This window comes from Mugil cephalus, chromosome 6, assembly GCF_022458985.1.
Source record: "Mugil cephalus isolate CIBA_MC_2020 chromosome 6, CIBA_Mcephalus_1.1, whole genome shotgun sequence".
NCBI classification, from domain to species: Eukaryota; Metazoa; Chordata; class Actinopteri; order Mugiliformes; family Mugilidae; genus Mugil; species Mugil cephalus.
Window position 1 is genome coordinate 23,002,414 of NC_061775.1, and position 16,773 is coordinate 23,019,186.

Below are 16,773 nucleotides of genomic sequence, written 5' to 3' on the forward strand. Positions count from 1 at the left end.
AAAGTGTGCAACTTTTAAAAACAAAGCACATCAAGACATAAAAGTAATAAATAATACCATAAAAATATTTATTTTGTATTGCACACGGTGTGAGACTGAGAAGTTATCGTGCATTTGCATCATTTACAGTTCTAATGGCCTAGTGTTTATTACTTCTATTACTGCTAATAATAATAAATCACTGCTTTATTGTATATTATAGCAATTATGGTCCATTTGTTCACATTTCTGATATCACAGTTTCACATTTTTTCAATATAGTGCACTCAGAATACAAGTGAACCTCCAATGTGATCATTGCACAAAGCTTTCATGTGCAGAATAAGCCTTAAAAATTACTTAAATATTAGGTTTAGAGCTTTTCATGCTACATTTATTAGTAGTAGTAGATAGTTTGTTACAAACTGAACAACTAAACTGTACATAAACTGGTTAAAATGAACTAAACATTAACCAACTACAATATTAAAGTACTGTTAATATGGGCTAATGCCTCAAAAAGGTTAATAAATGAATATAATAGCAAATTTATGGGCTATTGTGCTACATTATCCTTTACCATAAGGATAATTTGTCACAAATATGCTGAAAACAACATTATTTTCTGTGTTTGTAAACCTGCGCATATCTGGTTTAATGTACCAGCTCCACTTCCAACATTTAATGTGAAAACAAAACTTCAAATTGAGGCAGTTTCTTCTACACAGGGTCCATATCAGTCAAGTCTCTGCAGAGCTCAGACTTTGATGTGAGATTATTGGGCCTCAGCTATGTGACAGAAGGTCACGGCGCTCTCACTGGCTCGGTGCCGCCCCTTCTCCCGACGCTCAAACCGATCCAGCCTGTCCCTCAGTCACATCTGAGGACAAGACGTCCCGCGTCGCTGTTTAGATCTGTGGGTGGGTGTCCGGCTTGTATTGAGACGTCAACCTTTAAATCCTCCCTTTCAACGCGTGAGACAGGAAGACAAACATCTCACAGTTTTCATTGCACTGGCCAACAAGTGCAATATACTATTCTAATGAAGCAGCCCCGCAACTCTTATCAGAACACGAGTCTGGAGACACGCCATTTGGATTTCACTGTGGGGCGGGTTTCAACAGACACAGACAAATAAATACCTCTGCACGCATTTGAGAGCCAACACGTTGTAAGCAAATTCAAATGAATGGTGCTCAGTCGACATGTCTGGTTATATTGTCCATCATCGTATAATGGCCGGAGTTTAATCAGCACCTTGTAACTTTCCATCACAAAAGCTTGTGGATGGAGACGTTGGCTTGACTTCCAGTCTAATAATGTACACTCTGTGTTTGAGACACATTTCACTCACCGGCCACTTTATTAGGTACACATTGCCAGTAAAAGGTTGGACCTTCTTTTGCCTTCGTAACTGCCTCAGTTTTTCGTGTCACACTTTCAACAAGGTGCAGGAAACATTCCTCACAGATTTGTCGGCTGCACATCTATGATGCGAATCTCCTGTTCCACCACATCCCAAAGGTTCCTCTATTTGATTAGGATCTGGTGACTGTGGAGGCCATTGGAGTTCAGTGAACTCACTGTCATGTTCCAGAAACCAGTTTGAGATGATATGAGCTTTGTGACATGGTGCATTATCCTGCTGGAAGTAGCCGTCAGAAGATGGTCCACTGTGGTCATAAAGGGATGGACATGGTCAGCAACAATACTCGGGTAGATTGTGACGTTTAAACCATGCTCAGTTTGTACTAAGGGGCCCAAAGTGTGCCAAGAAAATATCCCCCACACCATTACACCACCACCAGCAGCCCGAAGCGTTGATACAAGGCAGGATGGATCCATGCTTTCATGTTGTTTACGCCAAATTCTGACCCTGACATCTGAATGTAGCAGCTGAAATTGAGACTCATCAGACCAGGCAACATTTTTCCAGTCTTCTATTGTCAAGTGTTGGTGAGTCTGTGTGAACTGTAGTCTCAGTTGGTCTTCTGCTGCTGTAGCCCATCTTCTTCAAGGTTGGACACATTCCTTGGTTGGAACCAGTGGTTATTTGAGTTACTGTTGTCTTTCTATCATCTCCAACCAGTCTGCCCATTCTCCTCTGACCTCTCACATCAACAAAACATTTTCGTCCACACAACTGGGACATGAAAATCCCAGTAGATCAGCAGTTACCATACCACATTCAAAGTCACTTAAATCCCCTTTCTTCCCCGTTCTGATGCTCGGTTTGAACTCCAGCAAGTTGTCTTGATCACCTCTACATGAATAAATGCATTGAATTGCAGCCATGTGATTGGCTGATTAGCTATTTGTGTTTACAAGCGATTGAACAGGTGTACCTAATAAAGTGGCAAAAGTGGCAAGTGAGTGTATAATGATGATAATGATATTCACATACGGAAATTAGTCACTGTTTGGTCAAATGCTCAATTGTTTCTCATCAATATAATAAAAGTGTAACATCAACAGCCTTTCAGGATTAGTCCACATTATTTTCTGTGGCAGGATGGACAACTTTGAACTCAACCAGTGTCTTGGAGGCTGCTAGCACTGATTTATTATTTATTTACTTGAAGAAGTAACCTTGTTCACTACACTATATTTTTACTATTTAATCATTATTATAAAATTAATTATTTAATATTTATTCAAATGTGTTCTAATAATGTGTTTAAATGTGTTTTTATAAAGCCAACACTACTGAAATAATTTAGGGTTAGTACACTGTATTTTGTTGGTAAATTGACAAACCAAGTACACACATCAATAAACAACATTATGTACACATGTAAACAAAAAATAACAGTAATTCGCTTCTTTCTTTTTCTGTTAAAGTATAATTTAAAAAAAAAAAAAAAACGTACTTTGACTGAGAAGGTGTAGGATGAAGCTTCAGCTTATTTTTCTAATCATCTCCTTCAGGAAGCACCATCACCTAAATCTGAGACAGATTTAAACAGATTAAACATGTTTAAAGATCCTATACAACCTAATCTCTCAAACATTGTTTTTATTTATTTTGTTTGCAGACAGAGCTGCACGTATTTGAGAATATACAGCTCAGTACTTCCACTTACTCATGTAAATCAGCCTCATCCGTCTGGCTCTGAGGTTGTTGAAGGTCTCACTTCACAGAAGAGTTGCCCTCTGTATTTAAGAGCAGGTCGTACTCAAACAAGCCTTTCTTCTCATCTCCTGAAAGAAACATAAAAGTAAGCGTAGCATTATTCTAAATCTCTTCTTTGTGACTACGTGTGAAGCAAAGCGACCCTTGGTATAGTCAGCTCTCATTACATCAACATGTCACAACTTAAGATAATGGCAGAACGAATAAACTACATTTATAAAACAACCAGATAAGTCCTGTTAAAGCTGAGGCATTCAGACACTGCTAAGAAATTTCGACAATCTCTTGTTTTTTATCTCAACATAAGAACTTTTTTGTCTTATAGTGAACCTGGATTTGCACGAGGAAGCTGGCAGAGCCGGACTCACTCCACCAGTTAGTACAGAGGCTTTTTGCATACTGGAAAAAGACGCAAATGTCTTGATGTAAATGCCTTTTCCTGGTGTAAGGCATGTGCACTCTCACTCCATTTATACTGGTGCAAGAGTTTCTTCTATGCTTCTTAATGCTTTTCCCCACAACACACAAATTACTGTGCGCTGACTTTGTGAATGATTGCTTATTTAAAAGGGACAAATGCAGGAAGACACTGGCAGTTTTCTAAATGCAGTAAAAAGTCATAAAAATTATAGTTTATAATCAATGTTGTATATGCACAGTTACAACATAGCAAAACTATTTATAGACATATTTAACATACGTTCCTCCCACATGACTGTCACAATGTTCGGTTTATGTTGAAACGGCACCAGAAAGATCAAAGGTCAAAGGTCAAACAGGTTGTTATTGTCATTTTCAACCATATATAGCAGGTGCAGCACATTGCAGGGAGATGAGAGGACCATGGAGCAACATGAAGACATAGTACAACAAAGGTGGTGATTCAACTCTATGATCATTTTGGATGGTGTAGTCTGTGGTGCTGTTAAATTAAAATCCAAAGTTATTTAGGGGTTGTTTTATTAGACCAGTGTTCCTAAATTAGGAGCTCTGATGAGTATAAACACTATGAAAGTGGTGGAGTTGTTATTATGTTATGATTTCATCTCTGGACAGATAATAAGCAGAACTAGTTTTTGAGAAATGAATAAAATCACGAATCTGCGTCCAAGAGGTAGTTAATGAATTTGAAAGGTTTGAACTTTTAAATTGAAGGTGCGAAAGTTATATAATTCTGCACCTTTTCACTGTAATGTATTCAGGATTTTACAAACAGATCATATTGATGATAATGGTAGAAATATTAACAAAGATTTTTTAAATCAGCTCCGTCTGTGAAAAGATTAGCTATAGCAGCCTGTTTCTCCAGGTTTCTAACCAAAATCTGACCTGATACCTTGGGTTTACCTGCAGCTTCTCCTTCTCAGTCCAGCTCCCCCCTCCAGACAACAACTATCAGGCCAAAAAACACTAATCTTACCTTAGCACCACCTGTCTATTTAGAAGACAGGTGGTGTTGTATCACTGCTGCCCTCGTTATTTAGGACAGTTTAGCATCAATGTCATTTATTGCTAAAGTAAGATGTAGCTATCGCCTTCTCCTGTCTAAATGACTTATAAATGTTAAAATGTAAACCAACAACTAAGTAAAACGTACAATATACGACTCTAAGTCGCATATTATGACAAAACTTTACAAAGTTCTCACGGCTTCGTGCAGTACGGAGATACGTTTTTTCTTCTTCTCTTTTTTTTTGTTAAGTTTGTCCCTTGGGACTTACCGTAGCTGTATGTGTTGTTAAGGACTACAAATATGGACGCACTACACGCGAACGATAAAAAAAAAACGTAAAGAAAGTATTATTTAAGTTAATAAACGTATTCCAACACATAACAACTCAATGCGTAAAGGTTTTATATAGTATGAATTAAGAAATAAACCTAAAGTCTAAATGAATGAAATAGTTTAGTTACATGATATATTTTTTTTTATATTTTAAAGAGACTTAAAGTCTTTCAAAGATGAAAACGTTGAGATGTCTACATTTATGCAGATATCTTCACCTATATCTACGTGTAAAGACCCAAGCTACTGTTGTTGGCTTAAAATCAATTTTTATCTCCACTCACCTGACAGCTCACAATCAAAATACTAAGATTTGAATAAAAGAGCACTGATTAAACCAGACAGGACACAGAGCAAGGCATCATAATGTAAAATGTAGACATCATTTGTAGCAAAATCCAATCATTTCCATAAGCAGGACCTGATTATTGACATTGCAACACTGCCAAAAATGGAAAAACATCATGCAACAGACACCAAAACAGTATATACAAGTAGGGATATTAATACGTATTGTAGGTTATTCCTATGTTTGATTTGTTTTGTTTTGTAAACCCAATTAAAAAAAAAGGATTCAGGATTTATTTGTAACAGCACACTTCATGTTCTCTGTCATCTGAACTCTGAGTGAATGTAGATAGAGAGTAAGAGAAATGTAGCTTCACCTGAGACTCAAGTTGTTACGTTTATCTTACGTTTCATCTGCAAACAAAGCAGTTTTCTACTTTAAGACGTTGCTTAAAGAAGAAAGCGGAAAAACTCCTTGCAGTCAAAGTCTCAGCGGAGCTCAGACTTTGATGTGAGATTACCGGGGCCTCAGCTAGAAGACAGAAGGTCACCACTCTCTCACTGGCTTGGTGCCTCCCCTTCTCCGTCTCCTGCCGCTCAGAATGATCCAGCTGGCCTCTCGGTTAAGCCCGAGGTAACGGAGGCTCATCTGGGAGTCCGACTAGTAGTGAGACGTCAAACGTTTCAGTGTGCAGAGAGGCTCAAATTTCAGAGCTTTATTTATAAATCCAGCCAGATCAGCTGTGCATATAAAATCGCTCCAGTTGAAGGATGTTCGTGAAGAAACACAATATTTCACATTAAAATGTCAGAGAGAAAAAAAAAAAACATAATACACAGAATAAAACAGAATCATATATTTTATTCTGTCCCTTATTTTGGCTAAAGTCATTGCCGATTATTTGATATTGTAATATCGTCCACAAGAGGTCACTGTTAAACTCTGAAGTGAAGTGAACACCTGAGCACTTTTTTTTTGTGTGTGTGCAACAGGTCCATTGTTGAATGTATTGAGTCCTTCAGGAAAGATCATGTGAATAGAGGCACAGTGTCCGTGAATATTCTCAAAACATCAACATACTCAATAAAAAATGCTTGTTACAGGTCGTTTTTGGTGAATTAGGGTCAGCCACACACAGGACATTTGCACGTGACTGCCGGTCAGCCATACAGATGTGTAGAGAAATATCTGATGCACAAACACATACATCGACAGTCAAAGTAGCTACACGTTGAGGTATACTAAAACCCACCTGTAAAGCTTCACTCCTAGAGTAAGTTCAGTTAACAATGGTTTCATTTAAGAACACTCACAGTATAATTATATCAGGATATTGTGGGAAAAAAGAAAAAAAAAACAACAACAACACTATCGGAATAACACAAAAAACATTTACATGGTCCAGAAACACAATCTCATTTCTCACCAGTCATTCAGGAGGCATTTAATGAAACCATTCGTCTTCTTTAAACTCTCAACCTTGGATGATTAACATCTTAAAACCTGAAAAATCTTGGGTGTTAATAGCGTTTCATTTGTTGACACAGTGATGTTGATCTGCATGTTTATGTGACATGTTGAATGTGAAGCACTTTGGTGCAAATGCTGTTTTCTTTTAAGGTGCGATATAAATGAAATGAACTTAAACTTAAAATGTAAAAAAAGATATGTAAAGTTACAGCCTCTGTAGAATTTTAAGATCAGTCAGCTTTGTGAATTATTTCCTAAATGAAATAATATTTTTTTTTTAAAAAGTATTTTTTTTTTATGTATTTTTTCCAGTACAGCCTTGAAAACTGAAAATCAGGACACAGATTTATGTGAAAAGAAGTTGTTGGAGAAGCGTTTTGTAAATGAATCTAAAATCTCTATAATCTAACAAAACAACCACTGTGGCCTTATAAATAATGCAAAGTTTGTTTTTTTGTTGTCTGAGTTGCTGTAAATCCTGGATGGATTATAAGACAATAAGCTCAGTTAAACCCAATGCACACTGTTGCAGCTGCAAAACAAATTGACACAATAGTTTTAATAACGCTAATGTGGACTCGGATCTCACACATTTTTTGCGTAGATATCCTCAAAAAGACTCTCAGCTCCATGATGCATATAATATTTGCACCATCACACACACGCTTGTTATCTATTGCTTCAGTCTGTCTGTATATCTAATGTTCTATATCACCATATATTCTGTGCAGTGCCTGTATATTGTGTGTATTGTTAGTTGGCCCTAAGTGTTACCGCTGTGCTGTGCTTCTCTGCTCGTAACTGACCTTTGCAAAAACTTATATAACTAACTTCTTAATTCTTTCTGTGCTTGAAAGAAAACTTGGCCAGTCAGCTACTTTCTGATTGTGTTCTTTAAATGATTATATCGCTGCAAACAAATCATGTTAAAGTAAAAATCTAAACTTGCTGCCGTGTTATGATCTCACTGACGTCAAAGTAAAAACATCTGTTTCAGTCCACCTTTAACAAAGTTTTGGAGGGTAGTGTTTCCCCGGTGACATTTGCAGCCTCCAAGATTTACTTTTTAACATGAAGATCCCCTCAGGTGGAGCACACTGGCTTAAGCTGCCGGCATATATCTTCTGATGTGCTCCAGAAAGCCTTTCACCTCTCTAACATCAGATTACGAGGGTTCATCATGTCAGCGACTTGTGTTACCTTTTCAAACCTGACAGGCTGACACTTACACCCACTTCCTGGCCAGCTGTGCCGAGGTGAAAAGGAAGGCATAGTTTGATCTACTTCTTCCACAGACATTTTCCACTTGCTTTTCTATGTGAACGACCGGGTGTAACTATTTCCCCCCTCTATTTAAACAGTATTGCATCTCACACCCATCTACACTAACAGGACTTTTACCGCACTTTTCCATTCAAAACAACTGTAAACACTTCAGTGCACATTCTCCTAATTCATCCGCGATATATAATGAGCCTTTTTCAGTATTTGTAAACTTGGGTTTTATCTGTTGTCTGTAAGTTTCTGTAACATAGACATTTGCTTCCTGACGTTTTAACGTTGCTGCTGGAGACTTGACATACATCTGGATCACAGATTCCGTCTGTGCGGTAACAATATGGTCGCGTTGAGGTCCTCATCAACAAAAGTGTCCTTCCTGGCTCGATCTCAACGCTGCTAACAACGTTTTTGAGTCTTGGTGGTGCCTTTCAGGACGATGTGGGGTAAACCGACAGCCCACTTATCAGAGGGCCAGTACTGAAGGCCAGGCAGCGAGTACGGTATCTCGTAGTTGGCGTCCAGGTAAGCTATCAGGGTGCTGGCGTACGCTACAGCCATCACGATCAGGATGTGCCTGGAGGATTGATGAGAACAGAGATCAATGCACCCTACTAATTAGCTTTAATTAGCGGAGGCAGCATGTGATTTGAAGAATGGGTTGCGTTCACGGGCACTGATTGGGGTCTGGATGCTAAAATTAAAGAAGCATGTGGTTAAGTTTGGGCGAGGGTCAGCCCGATGAAGAATGGTGGCTCGAAGTGTAATCACTATTAAATTACACTGAATTGCGAACTTACAGTGTGAAAGCTTTTCTTTACTTTTTCCATTTTGACCTTTTTTTTTAGCTCAGCATCTGCACAATTTGTTGTGCAGGTGACTTTTCTAGATCAACGAACAGAAAGAGACACGTCCAAGACGGGGCTTACCAGAATCCGTGCAGGTAGCAGAAGTTTAGCTTCTGCCAAAAACTGCAGCCAAAGCGGTCACTAATCCAGCAGGAGATGGCGAGAGCCCACAGAGCCACCGACAGCTTGGCGAGACGCAGAGCCTTCTGGTCAGTGCAGCTGAGGAAAATAGGTGATCGCAGTAAATAAAAAATAAAAAAACGTGCACCGTGTTACAGCTAAGGTTTGCAGAAGGATTGTCTCTTTTTTCTCACCATCTCATCTCAACAATCAGGGTGTAGAGCAGGTGGAGGCCAAAGCAGTTCAGAGCGTAGGCGTTAGCGATAGGTTTGACAAACGACGACAGGGTGGAGATGATGGTAATCAGCAGGACGAGCCTTGAAAATGTGGACCTTTGTTTGGACAAAGAAAGACAAGAAAAAAGGCAAAAGTTCACTTACATTGACACACAATACCCAGATTCATGAAGATACAAAATACACCTGGATTTCTCTAGAAATGACTCAAAGCACAAGGCTGTAGCATTAATATCCTAGGAAACCATCTGAACACAAGCTTGACAAACGCTGGATCATGTTTACTTAAAACTGCAATAGCTGGGATATCAGCATGTCTACTGATAAGATGCATTCAGCGGTTATTGTGCAACATCTTTCATTCAACAGCTGAAAGCCTGATGAATGCAGGTCCAACATTCAGTTTGCTTTTAGCTCCTTCCTTAAACAAAACCTGATAGATATACCTGCCTGTCTGTTTAGCTGCTTAAAGAGCCACATGTTACAGGTGTCTAGTTAGCTAGGCGACAACTGTGCCTGGCTGCTGTCTGGATGCTAAACAGGTCGTAGAGAGGCTTTTTAAAGCAGCCGCAGATGATATGAAAGTGAATCGCAAGAGCTTAAGTACAGACCCCTATGTGTTCGATATTAAACTCAGCCTAGTGCTATTTATAAATATACATTATCATTTTGCATTTTGCTTTCAATATTAAGTTATCCCTTATCCCTTTATTAAAATATGATGGATTCATGTTAATGTGCATTTAAAGCAATTTAAATTTGTGGGTGGAAATTAAAATAAAAAGGTATAGATAAGATTTTTGCAACTACCTCTGCTGACTCCTTTTGGTGTCACGAGCCCCCTATTGAAGACCTTTAGGGTGTTACTACATGGGTGAACTCGTGTTCTCATGGTTATGTCGACTATAAATGACGAGCAGACAATTGCGAGGCAACTGGTGGCGTCGATGTAGAAAATGTAAAGACATAAGGAAAAGATGAGGCCGTTGCACATACCAGTGTTTTACTCATACATATTGTAAGACCACAAAGAAAACCTTTAAAAGAGGTTCCTTTCTACAAAAAGGTCTGTGTGTAATGAAAGCTGGACGTGCTTTCAGCCTGATAGTTTTGTGGAAATAATCCAATACTCCAAAAGTGCCACAAGGATTGAAAAAAAGACGAGTTTGCAGAAAGGGGGTTGTTAAAAAAATGTTCTGTTTAGGGCTCCCAGAGGAACACTGAAAGTGTCGTCCCGACTCTGCACTGTTACAGTGCAATGTAATTTATTGAAATAAACCGTTTACATCTGTAACTCTGATATCTAGTCTCTAGTTTACGTTGCAGGCCACGAAACAGGTCACGACACGCGCTACAAAGCTCCTTAAAGCTGAGGATAGGGCTGCAAATTATAATTCTCTGCACTAATAACTACCTCTACCACTAATAACTTAAAACTGTTTAATCAATTTGAGGCACATGTGAGCAGCATGACATGTAATGACAATACAAAGTATATACAAAAAAGATAAATCTTTGCAATAAATGGACCAAAAAATTATATAATTACGATACGATACGATACGATACGATACGATATGATACGATGCGATGTGATGTGATGTGATGTGATGTGATATTGTTTATTTTTGGTCACACATAAAAACTAGAAGCAACAATCTGTGTGCAAATTGTGCAAATACTAAAAGAAAAAATAAAACCCTAAATTTGTTTATTGCAGAGGTAGTATGGGTAATGAATATAAAAATAGCGTGAGGGGTCTTCGGTGTACACCGCTATATTAAAAATATAATTTACAACAAACTCTTGTGAGTTTAATTACACTAAAAATGACAAAGCTGAAGGGGTCTGAGAAAACATCCCACTCCAGTTGTAGAGCCGTACCTGGTCTCACCTGTCCCGTATTTGTCCTTTTTTTTAATAAAACAAATAAATGACCTATTTTTGTAACCCTGTTGCTGGTCTCACTTTACATTGTGGCTTTCAGAGTAACAAAACTGCTTTCCTAATTTTTGTCCTATGCTTTAATGATCAGCAGCTGTTATATATGTTATATATAATTCACACTCGTGAGAATTAAAAAGCTGATCAGGACCAGGACCTCAAACTTCTGACTTGGGCCCCTGGTGGAAATAACCATCCATACATGATAAGGAGGATCTATAAGCTCAGGACGACCAAATGTGAGATGGTGTGTGATGGTTTTCACGTGCTCATAAAAAATGTATTCCTGTTTAACACCTCGCAGTAAAATATTTAGCTTAATTTTTAATGCCTCCCATTTTGTGTCGCATTAAGACAGCGGCACCACGACGACGATGAGCTCCCCTTAGAGCTGTCAGACTGGCTCCTCACTCGGGTTAGGGTTAGGTTTCACAGTGGCGTGTCTTGGAAAAACACTCATTGTCATTTTTGTTGCCATTAAAGGATTGTTGATTGGAGCGTGAGTCCTTAGAAACCCTCTGAATGAAAACTTTGCAGACTAATTGGAGGAAAACGGTCACGAGTCGCTGGGTAAGCTTACCTGTCTTTTATGAAGGAAGGGAAGAGCCTACGAGGGAACCAGATAGAATATCCCACCGCCAATACCCACAAGATTGACAGCTCATCCAACATCTGGCCGACGAAACTGAGAGTCATGTGGAAGTAGGCGGAGAAGAGACCTGGAAAGAGGAGAGCTGCCGTTTTAATGGGAAATAAATCACTTGTTTTCTTTTAAATATAATTTTTGCAAAACCTAATAAATCAGACGTGAAGAAAGACGAGACGAGTTCAGATTTGACACGTGTGATAAATTTAAATCTAAATTAGATACAGGGGTAATAAAATAAGAATTTAGCATCACTTGAATCATTTTAATGTTTATTTCTGAAAATCAAGGACAATTATTTGATAATATTGCAATATTAGTTAATTTAATGACCATTTTCTTTGTTAATTTATTAATACTTAATAAGAAATTAAGTACAGTGAATATATTGTTTTGTATATTTGAGTATGTACATGTTTATGATTTATTTTATTTTATCTTATTTTATATTTTTTATGCAACAAACACCGAGGAATATTCCTTGTATGTACACATATACTTCACAATAAAGGATTTTCTGATTCTGATTCTAATTATTATATAAATGCTCATCACATGTTCCCAACATCTTGCGTCTTATGTTCAAATGTTTTGTTTGATGAATGGATCAATTGGAAAAAGTGGATTTTTGGCCTTTTTCCTTGAGTTAACAGTCGCTTTAGTTTCTCGATGACCACTGAGAAATTATTCAAATCTTTCTTCATCACATTGGTCCATTTGTGTGGAAGAGAAAGAGACTGACCCACGAATATCATCATGGTCCAGACCATGTGGACCGCCAGGTTCCTCTCTTTGGCGTAAGGGTGCAGCAGGTAGAGCATGATGGGAGATATGATGAAGAAGAAGAAGCTGCTCATCTGCAGGAATGAAATAAATCCAGACAACATGCAATTATTTAAACATAAAGGACCTGTGTGATGAAAAAAATACTATATTAATTTTGCAGTAAAGTGCACTCACGGTGTTGAAGTACTCCACTACGTGCTCAGAGTGTTTGTAGTTGTCTTCACACCAGTCGATTTCTGAGCTCTCATAGGAGAAAACTCCAGCCATCTTCTCACTAGAGTAAAAACCTGTGAGATGGGAAACAATGGTCGATTACTTACTGACCAGCTGAGAATAAAGGGCACACCTGTAGTTTCACGAATTCAAATAAAGGTGTCTGTCCTCTCCCAGCAGCAATGTTTGTGTATGTGGTTTATGGAAATCGGATTTCCTTGACCGAGTTGTTGGGGTTTTTTTTATTGCACCTGCAGTCAAATGTGGAATTGTCACCTTTCACAACTTTATTTAAATAGTATAAGAACTAGTATTTCTTGACATAACTTGAATAATGTTACATTATTAACCTGAATATAACAGTAGATATGTACCCTAATATCCCAGTGAACTAGCATGATTCAGTTGTTGACTTACATTAATCATTTAGAATTATTAATCAGAAAATATATTTGAAAATCAGTAGTAACATATATTTTTGCAATAGGTTTATACAGTAGTCAAAGTAGTTGTTATACATAATGAGCCATATTAGACCATCAATAGAGTGTAATATTAACTACTATGTCAGTGCTGTATGTGGGTTTAGATTGTAAAAATTCATGTGGTGATCAAAAACATCCTGCTCTACAGTGAAGAGTAGAGTTTTTGTACATAACTTGACTTAAATCTTGCATCACTACCTTGAATACTCCAGTAAACACAGTCATAAAGTTAAAGTTTGCAAATTAAGTAAAACATACAATAAACCGAAAGTACAACCACAAAAGTAGTAGAGTGAATGTATTTAGTTAAATTCCACCACATACAACGCAGTTTATGACATATTTTATAGTATACTACTAGTTAAAACATCAGTTCAATTATATTTTACAACCTCAAAGTAATTGTACAGTGGATAATATTCACAGTAGATAAGACTTGATTGAATATTATAGTGCGTTCACACCCTAAATTAGCCTAATCGTGGCTCGTTGTAAGATTATTGTGTGGTTCAATGAGCCACTCAACGCTGCTGATCATCACGGACACAACAACGATAACAATCGGACTATTCCAGTGGTTTCCCGGCGACATGTGACACATCTTCACCTCTGGTCCGGTTTAAAAAAGAGACCTATAAAGTCCAATTAAGCCTAAAATAAACACGGCGTTAAGTGACAAAAGTGTAAAGTGTCAGCTCTTACCTCCCATGTCGCAGCCTTGTCAGTGACGCTCGTGTCCAGGTGGGACGACAGGTGGATTTAAAAGGGGGGCGGGGCTTGCGGAGCCTCCCGAGCCTGTTGAGCGGGCGCGAGGAGACAAGAGAGCGGGTTCACGGCTCAACTCGAATATGTCACAGTGGCGTAATGTGTGGAATTTCTTTTTAACAGTCTTTAACGGGAACTCTATAAACAGGTTTGACGAATATCACAGGGGCAGAAATCTATTAGAAAGCATTCGGATGCGACTCGACAGAAAGGTGACTTTGACTCTGTTGGGTTCTATTTACATGTCTAAATGACTCATTCAGACATCACAAACATATGAAATGAGCGCGATAACCTGGTGTTACAGGTTTCTGCTGCACCTGTAATCACAGGTCTTCAATGAGTAAAGCGGAGGCTCCGTTCAACCGGTCCAGCGTCATTTTAAAAGCACGAAGGTGACAAGGTAGTGGGTGCGTTTGGGTCTCTTCACATCTGTCATAGAAATATTAAATCCTCTTTCTTAGTGTAAGTAAGTACAGGAAATCCACACTGCTACTGCTCATTACTAATGCATGAATGTGTGTAGGCTATATTTTAAAATGTTGCAGCCGGTAATTGTGACTAATTTTAATTAGCAATTTATTTACTGATTTGCCCTTAATTTTAAGCAGTAAACGCACAGTATAATTTAAGCTGTTAATCACGTAATAGCCAATTAATTTTGCCTTTTGAGTTTGGAGTGCAGCTAGTACAAGCTAGTACAGCTTTCTTCACAAGTTTGCTGATGACGCCACCGTGGTGGGTCTCATCGCCCATTACAGACAGGAGATCCAGCACCTAACAGAGTGGTGCTCAGGCAACAACCTTGTTTTGAACACCATTGAGACCAGGGAGGTCATTGTGGACTACAGGAGGTCCAGGAGGACAGAACACGCTCCTCTCCTTATCCTCCTGAGACCTGAGCTTTTGTTTGCATTTTTAAATTCTCCATATCTCTTTATTTGGGATTAGTGGGACCTGAGAACCACAAAAACCAAGCATCTCTTTGAACAGGAAGTAGTTTTTTTGGGGAGAAAAAATATGTCTTCATGTGTGGACACGGGGATTATTTCACTCAACATTATAATAAAATCACAAATATGTAAAAAACAGGTCTGAACAATGTTGTGCAAAAGCAGAATTGCAAATAATGAAGTCCCAATGTCCTCGATCGAGGACTTGCTAATTAGTGAAGCTTCTATCTGAACTACTGATCTAAACTAGAGTGTGTGACTGTGTGGTATGTGAGCTTCAAGGCACATACCACACTTCAAGGCTTCAAGGCACATACCACTACTGTTTTATTTTTGCACCATTTTTTACCAGGAGCTACCATTCACAAATGTTGCTAATGAATCTTGAATGTTGGTCTTGGTCCATAAAACAGCCCTGACCGTGAAGACATGGACTCGAACTATTCCTGAACCGTTTTTGTGCTTTGCGTCAGGTGGCATTGTCCTGCTCCGCGAGGCCGGTCTGCAACAATGCCTGGTGTCAAAGTAACTCACACATGAATGGCAGGAACCAAGGTATCAAAAAACACAACGTTGCCAAGAGCATCACGCTGCCTCCAAAGGCCTTCTCATGATGCATTTTCACAGTGGCTGGTAATGGTTTCAAACTCATGGGTTGTCAAAAGATAGACAGAAACCATTTTTAACAGACCCAGTGTTTTCATGTGAAATAAATGAATCCGTATGTCATATAGACCCCTTCATGTCCTACATCACTGTGACGTCACGATTATAATTGGAGGCAAAACAAAGGGAAGCCTAAGGCAGGAAAATGTCGTCTTGCTGTATTTTTTGGTGCCAAATCGGAAAAATCATCAACAGCACTAACTTTAAGTTTTGTCACATACCAGCCACTACCAGTCGTAGACAACTTTGATTTGGCTTTGGCGATTAAAAGAAAGTATTGGAATGAGACAATCAACAAGACACACTTCATATCAGACAAGATTAATATGTTACACATCATCAGTTTCAGCCTGGATAACGTAATGAATTAGACTAAATTGTGACTGAAACTCCTTTAAGTTAGTCATTATTCACCGGATTCTTGTAACATGTTAATGCTAATGCTAATCCCTAGCTAACGTAACATTAGTTATGTGTTTCAGGGGTACACAGTGGTTCTACTTACTTCTTGTAATATCTTTGTTGGAGACGCTTCACTTGATAAAGACAGACCAGATTTCGTCCCCTCTGTGTCCTCCTTTGGTCAAATCGTCCATCCAGTCAGTGAGAGTTTTAGGGGTTGGTGAATATAGTCCCATCAGTCAGAGTCAACTTTTTAAAATAACACTCACGGTCTCGGGGAGTGAGCGCATTAGTATATTCTCTAAAATACACATTTTCCTCATCCATTTTTGCCACTGAAATATGCTAACCGCCGTTTACAAGCTATAGCCTTTGAGATGTTTTGCATCCAGTTAAGCCCCACCCCTCAAAAAATGTCACATTGTTTACAAACCGTGAAGGGGTCTCTAATCTGTGTCATACCTGCATTTCCCCATGCTAAATTAGCACATGTAAACAACCTTTGGGGATCTTCTTCTATGCTGTGAAATGGCACGTGTCACCCACCACCTACTGCCACCTGATGGCGTGTGAATCGATGACACTGCTTTTTTTATTTTAACATAGCATAGCATTAACCCGTGACCCACTGAAAACAGGCCTGCGACCCACTTTTGAGTCGGGACCCACCAGTTGAGAATCACTGCTCTAGATGGTTACAGGGTGTTGGAGCAAATCCCAATTGTCGTTGGACAATAGGCGAACTAAACCCTGGACATAGTCACCTCCATAGAA

The 16,773-nt window shown here is 38.7% G+C and overlaps 1 protein-coding gene across 1 annotated transcript; it reads right to left on the bottom strand.

Annotated features, from left to right (window-relative positions):
- Positions 1 to 5,868: 5,868 nt before the first annotated feature.
- Positions 5,869 to 14,034, bottom strand: acer1 (alkaline ceramidase 1). Its single transcript, XM_047586136.1, has 7 exons — positions 13,916 to 14,034; positions 12,690 to 12,802; positions 12,472 to 12,586; positions 11,664 to 11,802; positions 9,098 to 9,235; positions 8,865 to 9,002; positions 5,869 to 8,512 (listed from the first exon to the last, which is right to left on the bottom strand). The coding sequence occupies exons 1-7, from the start codon at positions 13,920 to 13,922 to the stop codon at positions 8,335 to 8,337; spliced, it is 828 nt and encodes a 275-aa protein (XP_047442092.1). The 5' UTR covers positions 13,923 to 14,034; the 3' UTR covers positions 5,869 to 8,334.
- Between the last annotated feature and the right edge of the window lie 2,739 nt (positions 14,035 to 16,773).

What these genes read in the sequence shown, in the direction of transcription:
- acer1 (XM_047586136.1), bottom strand. An exon ending in CCTTCCTTCATAAAAGACAG is followed by an intron (nt 9,236 to 11,663) that starts GTAAGCTTACCC and finishes GTCCAAACAAAG; the next exon opens with GTCCACATTTTCAAGGCTCG. An exon ending in CTGATTGTTGAGATGAGATG is followed by an intron (nt 9,003 to 9,097) that starts GTGAGAAAAAAG and finishes TATTTTCCTCAG; the next exon opens with CTGCACTGACCAGAAGGCTC.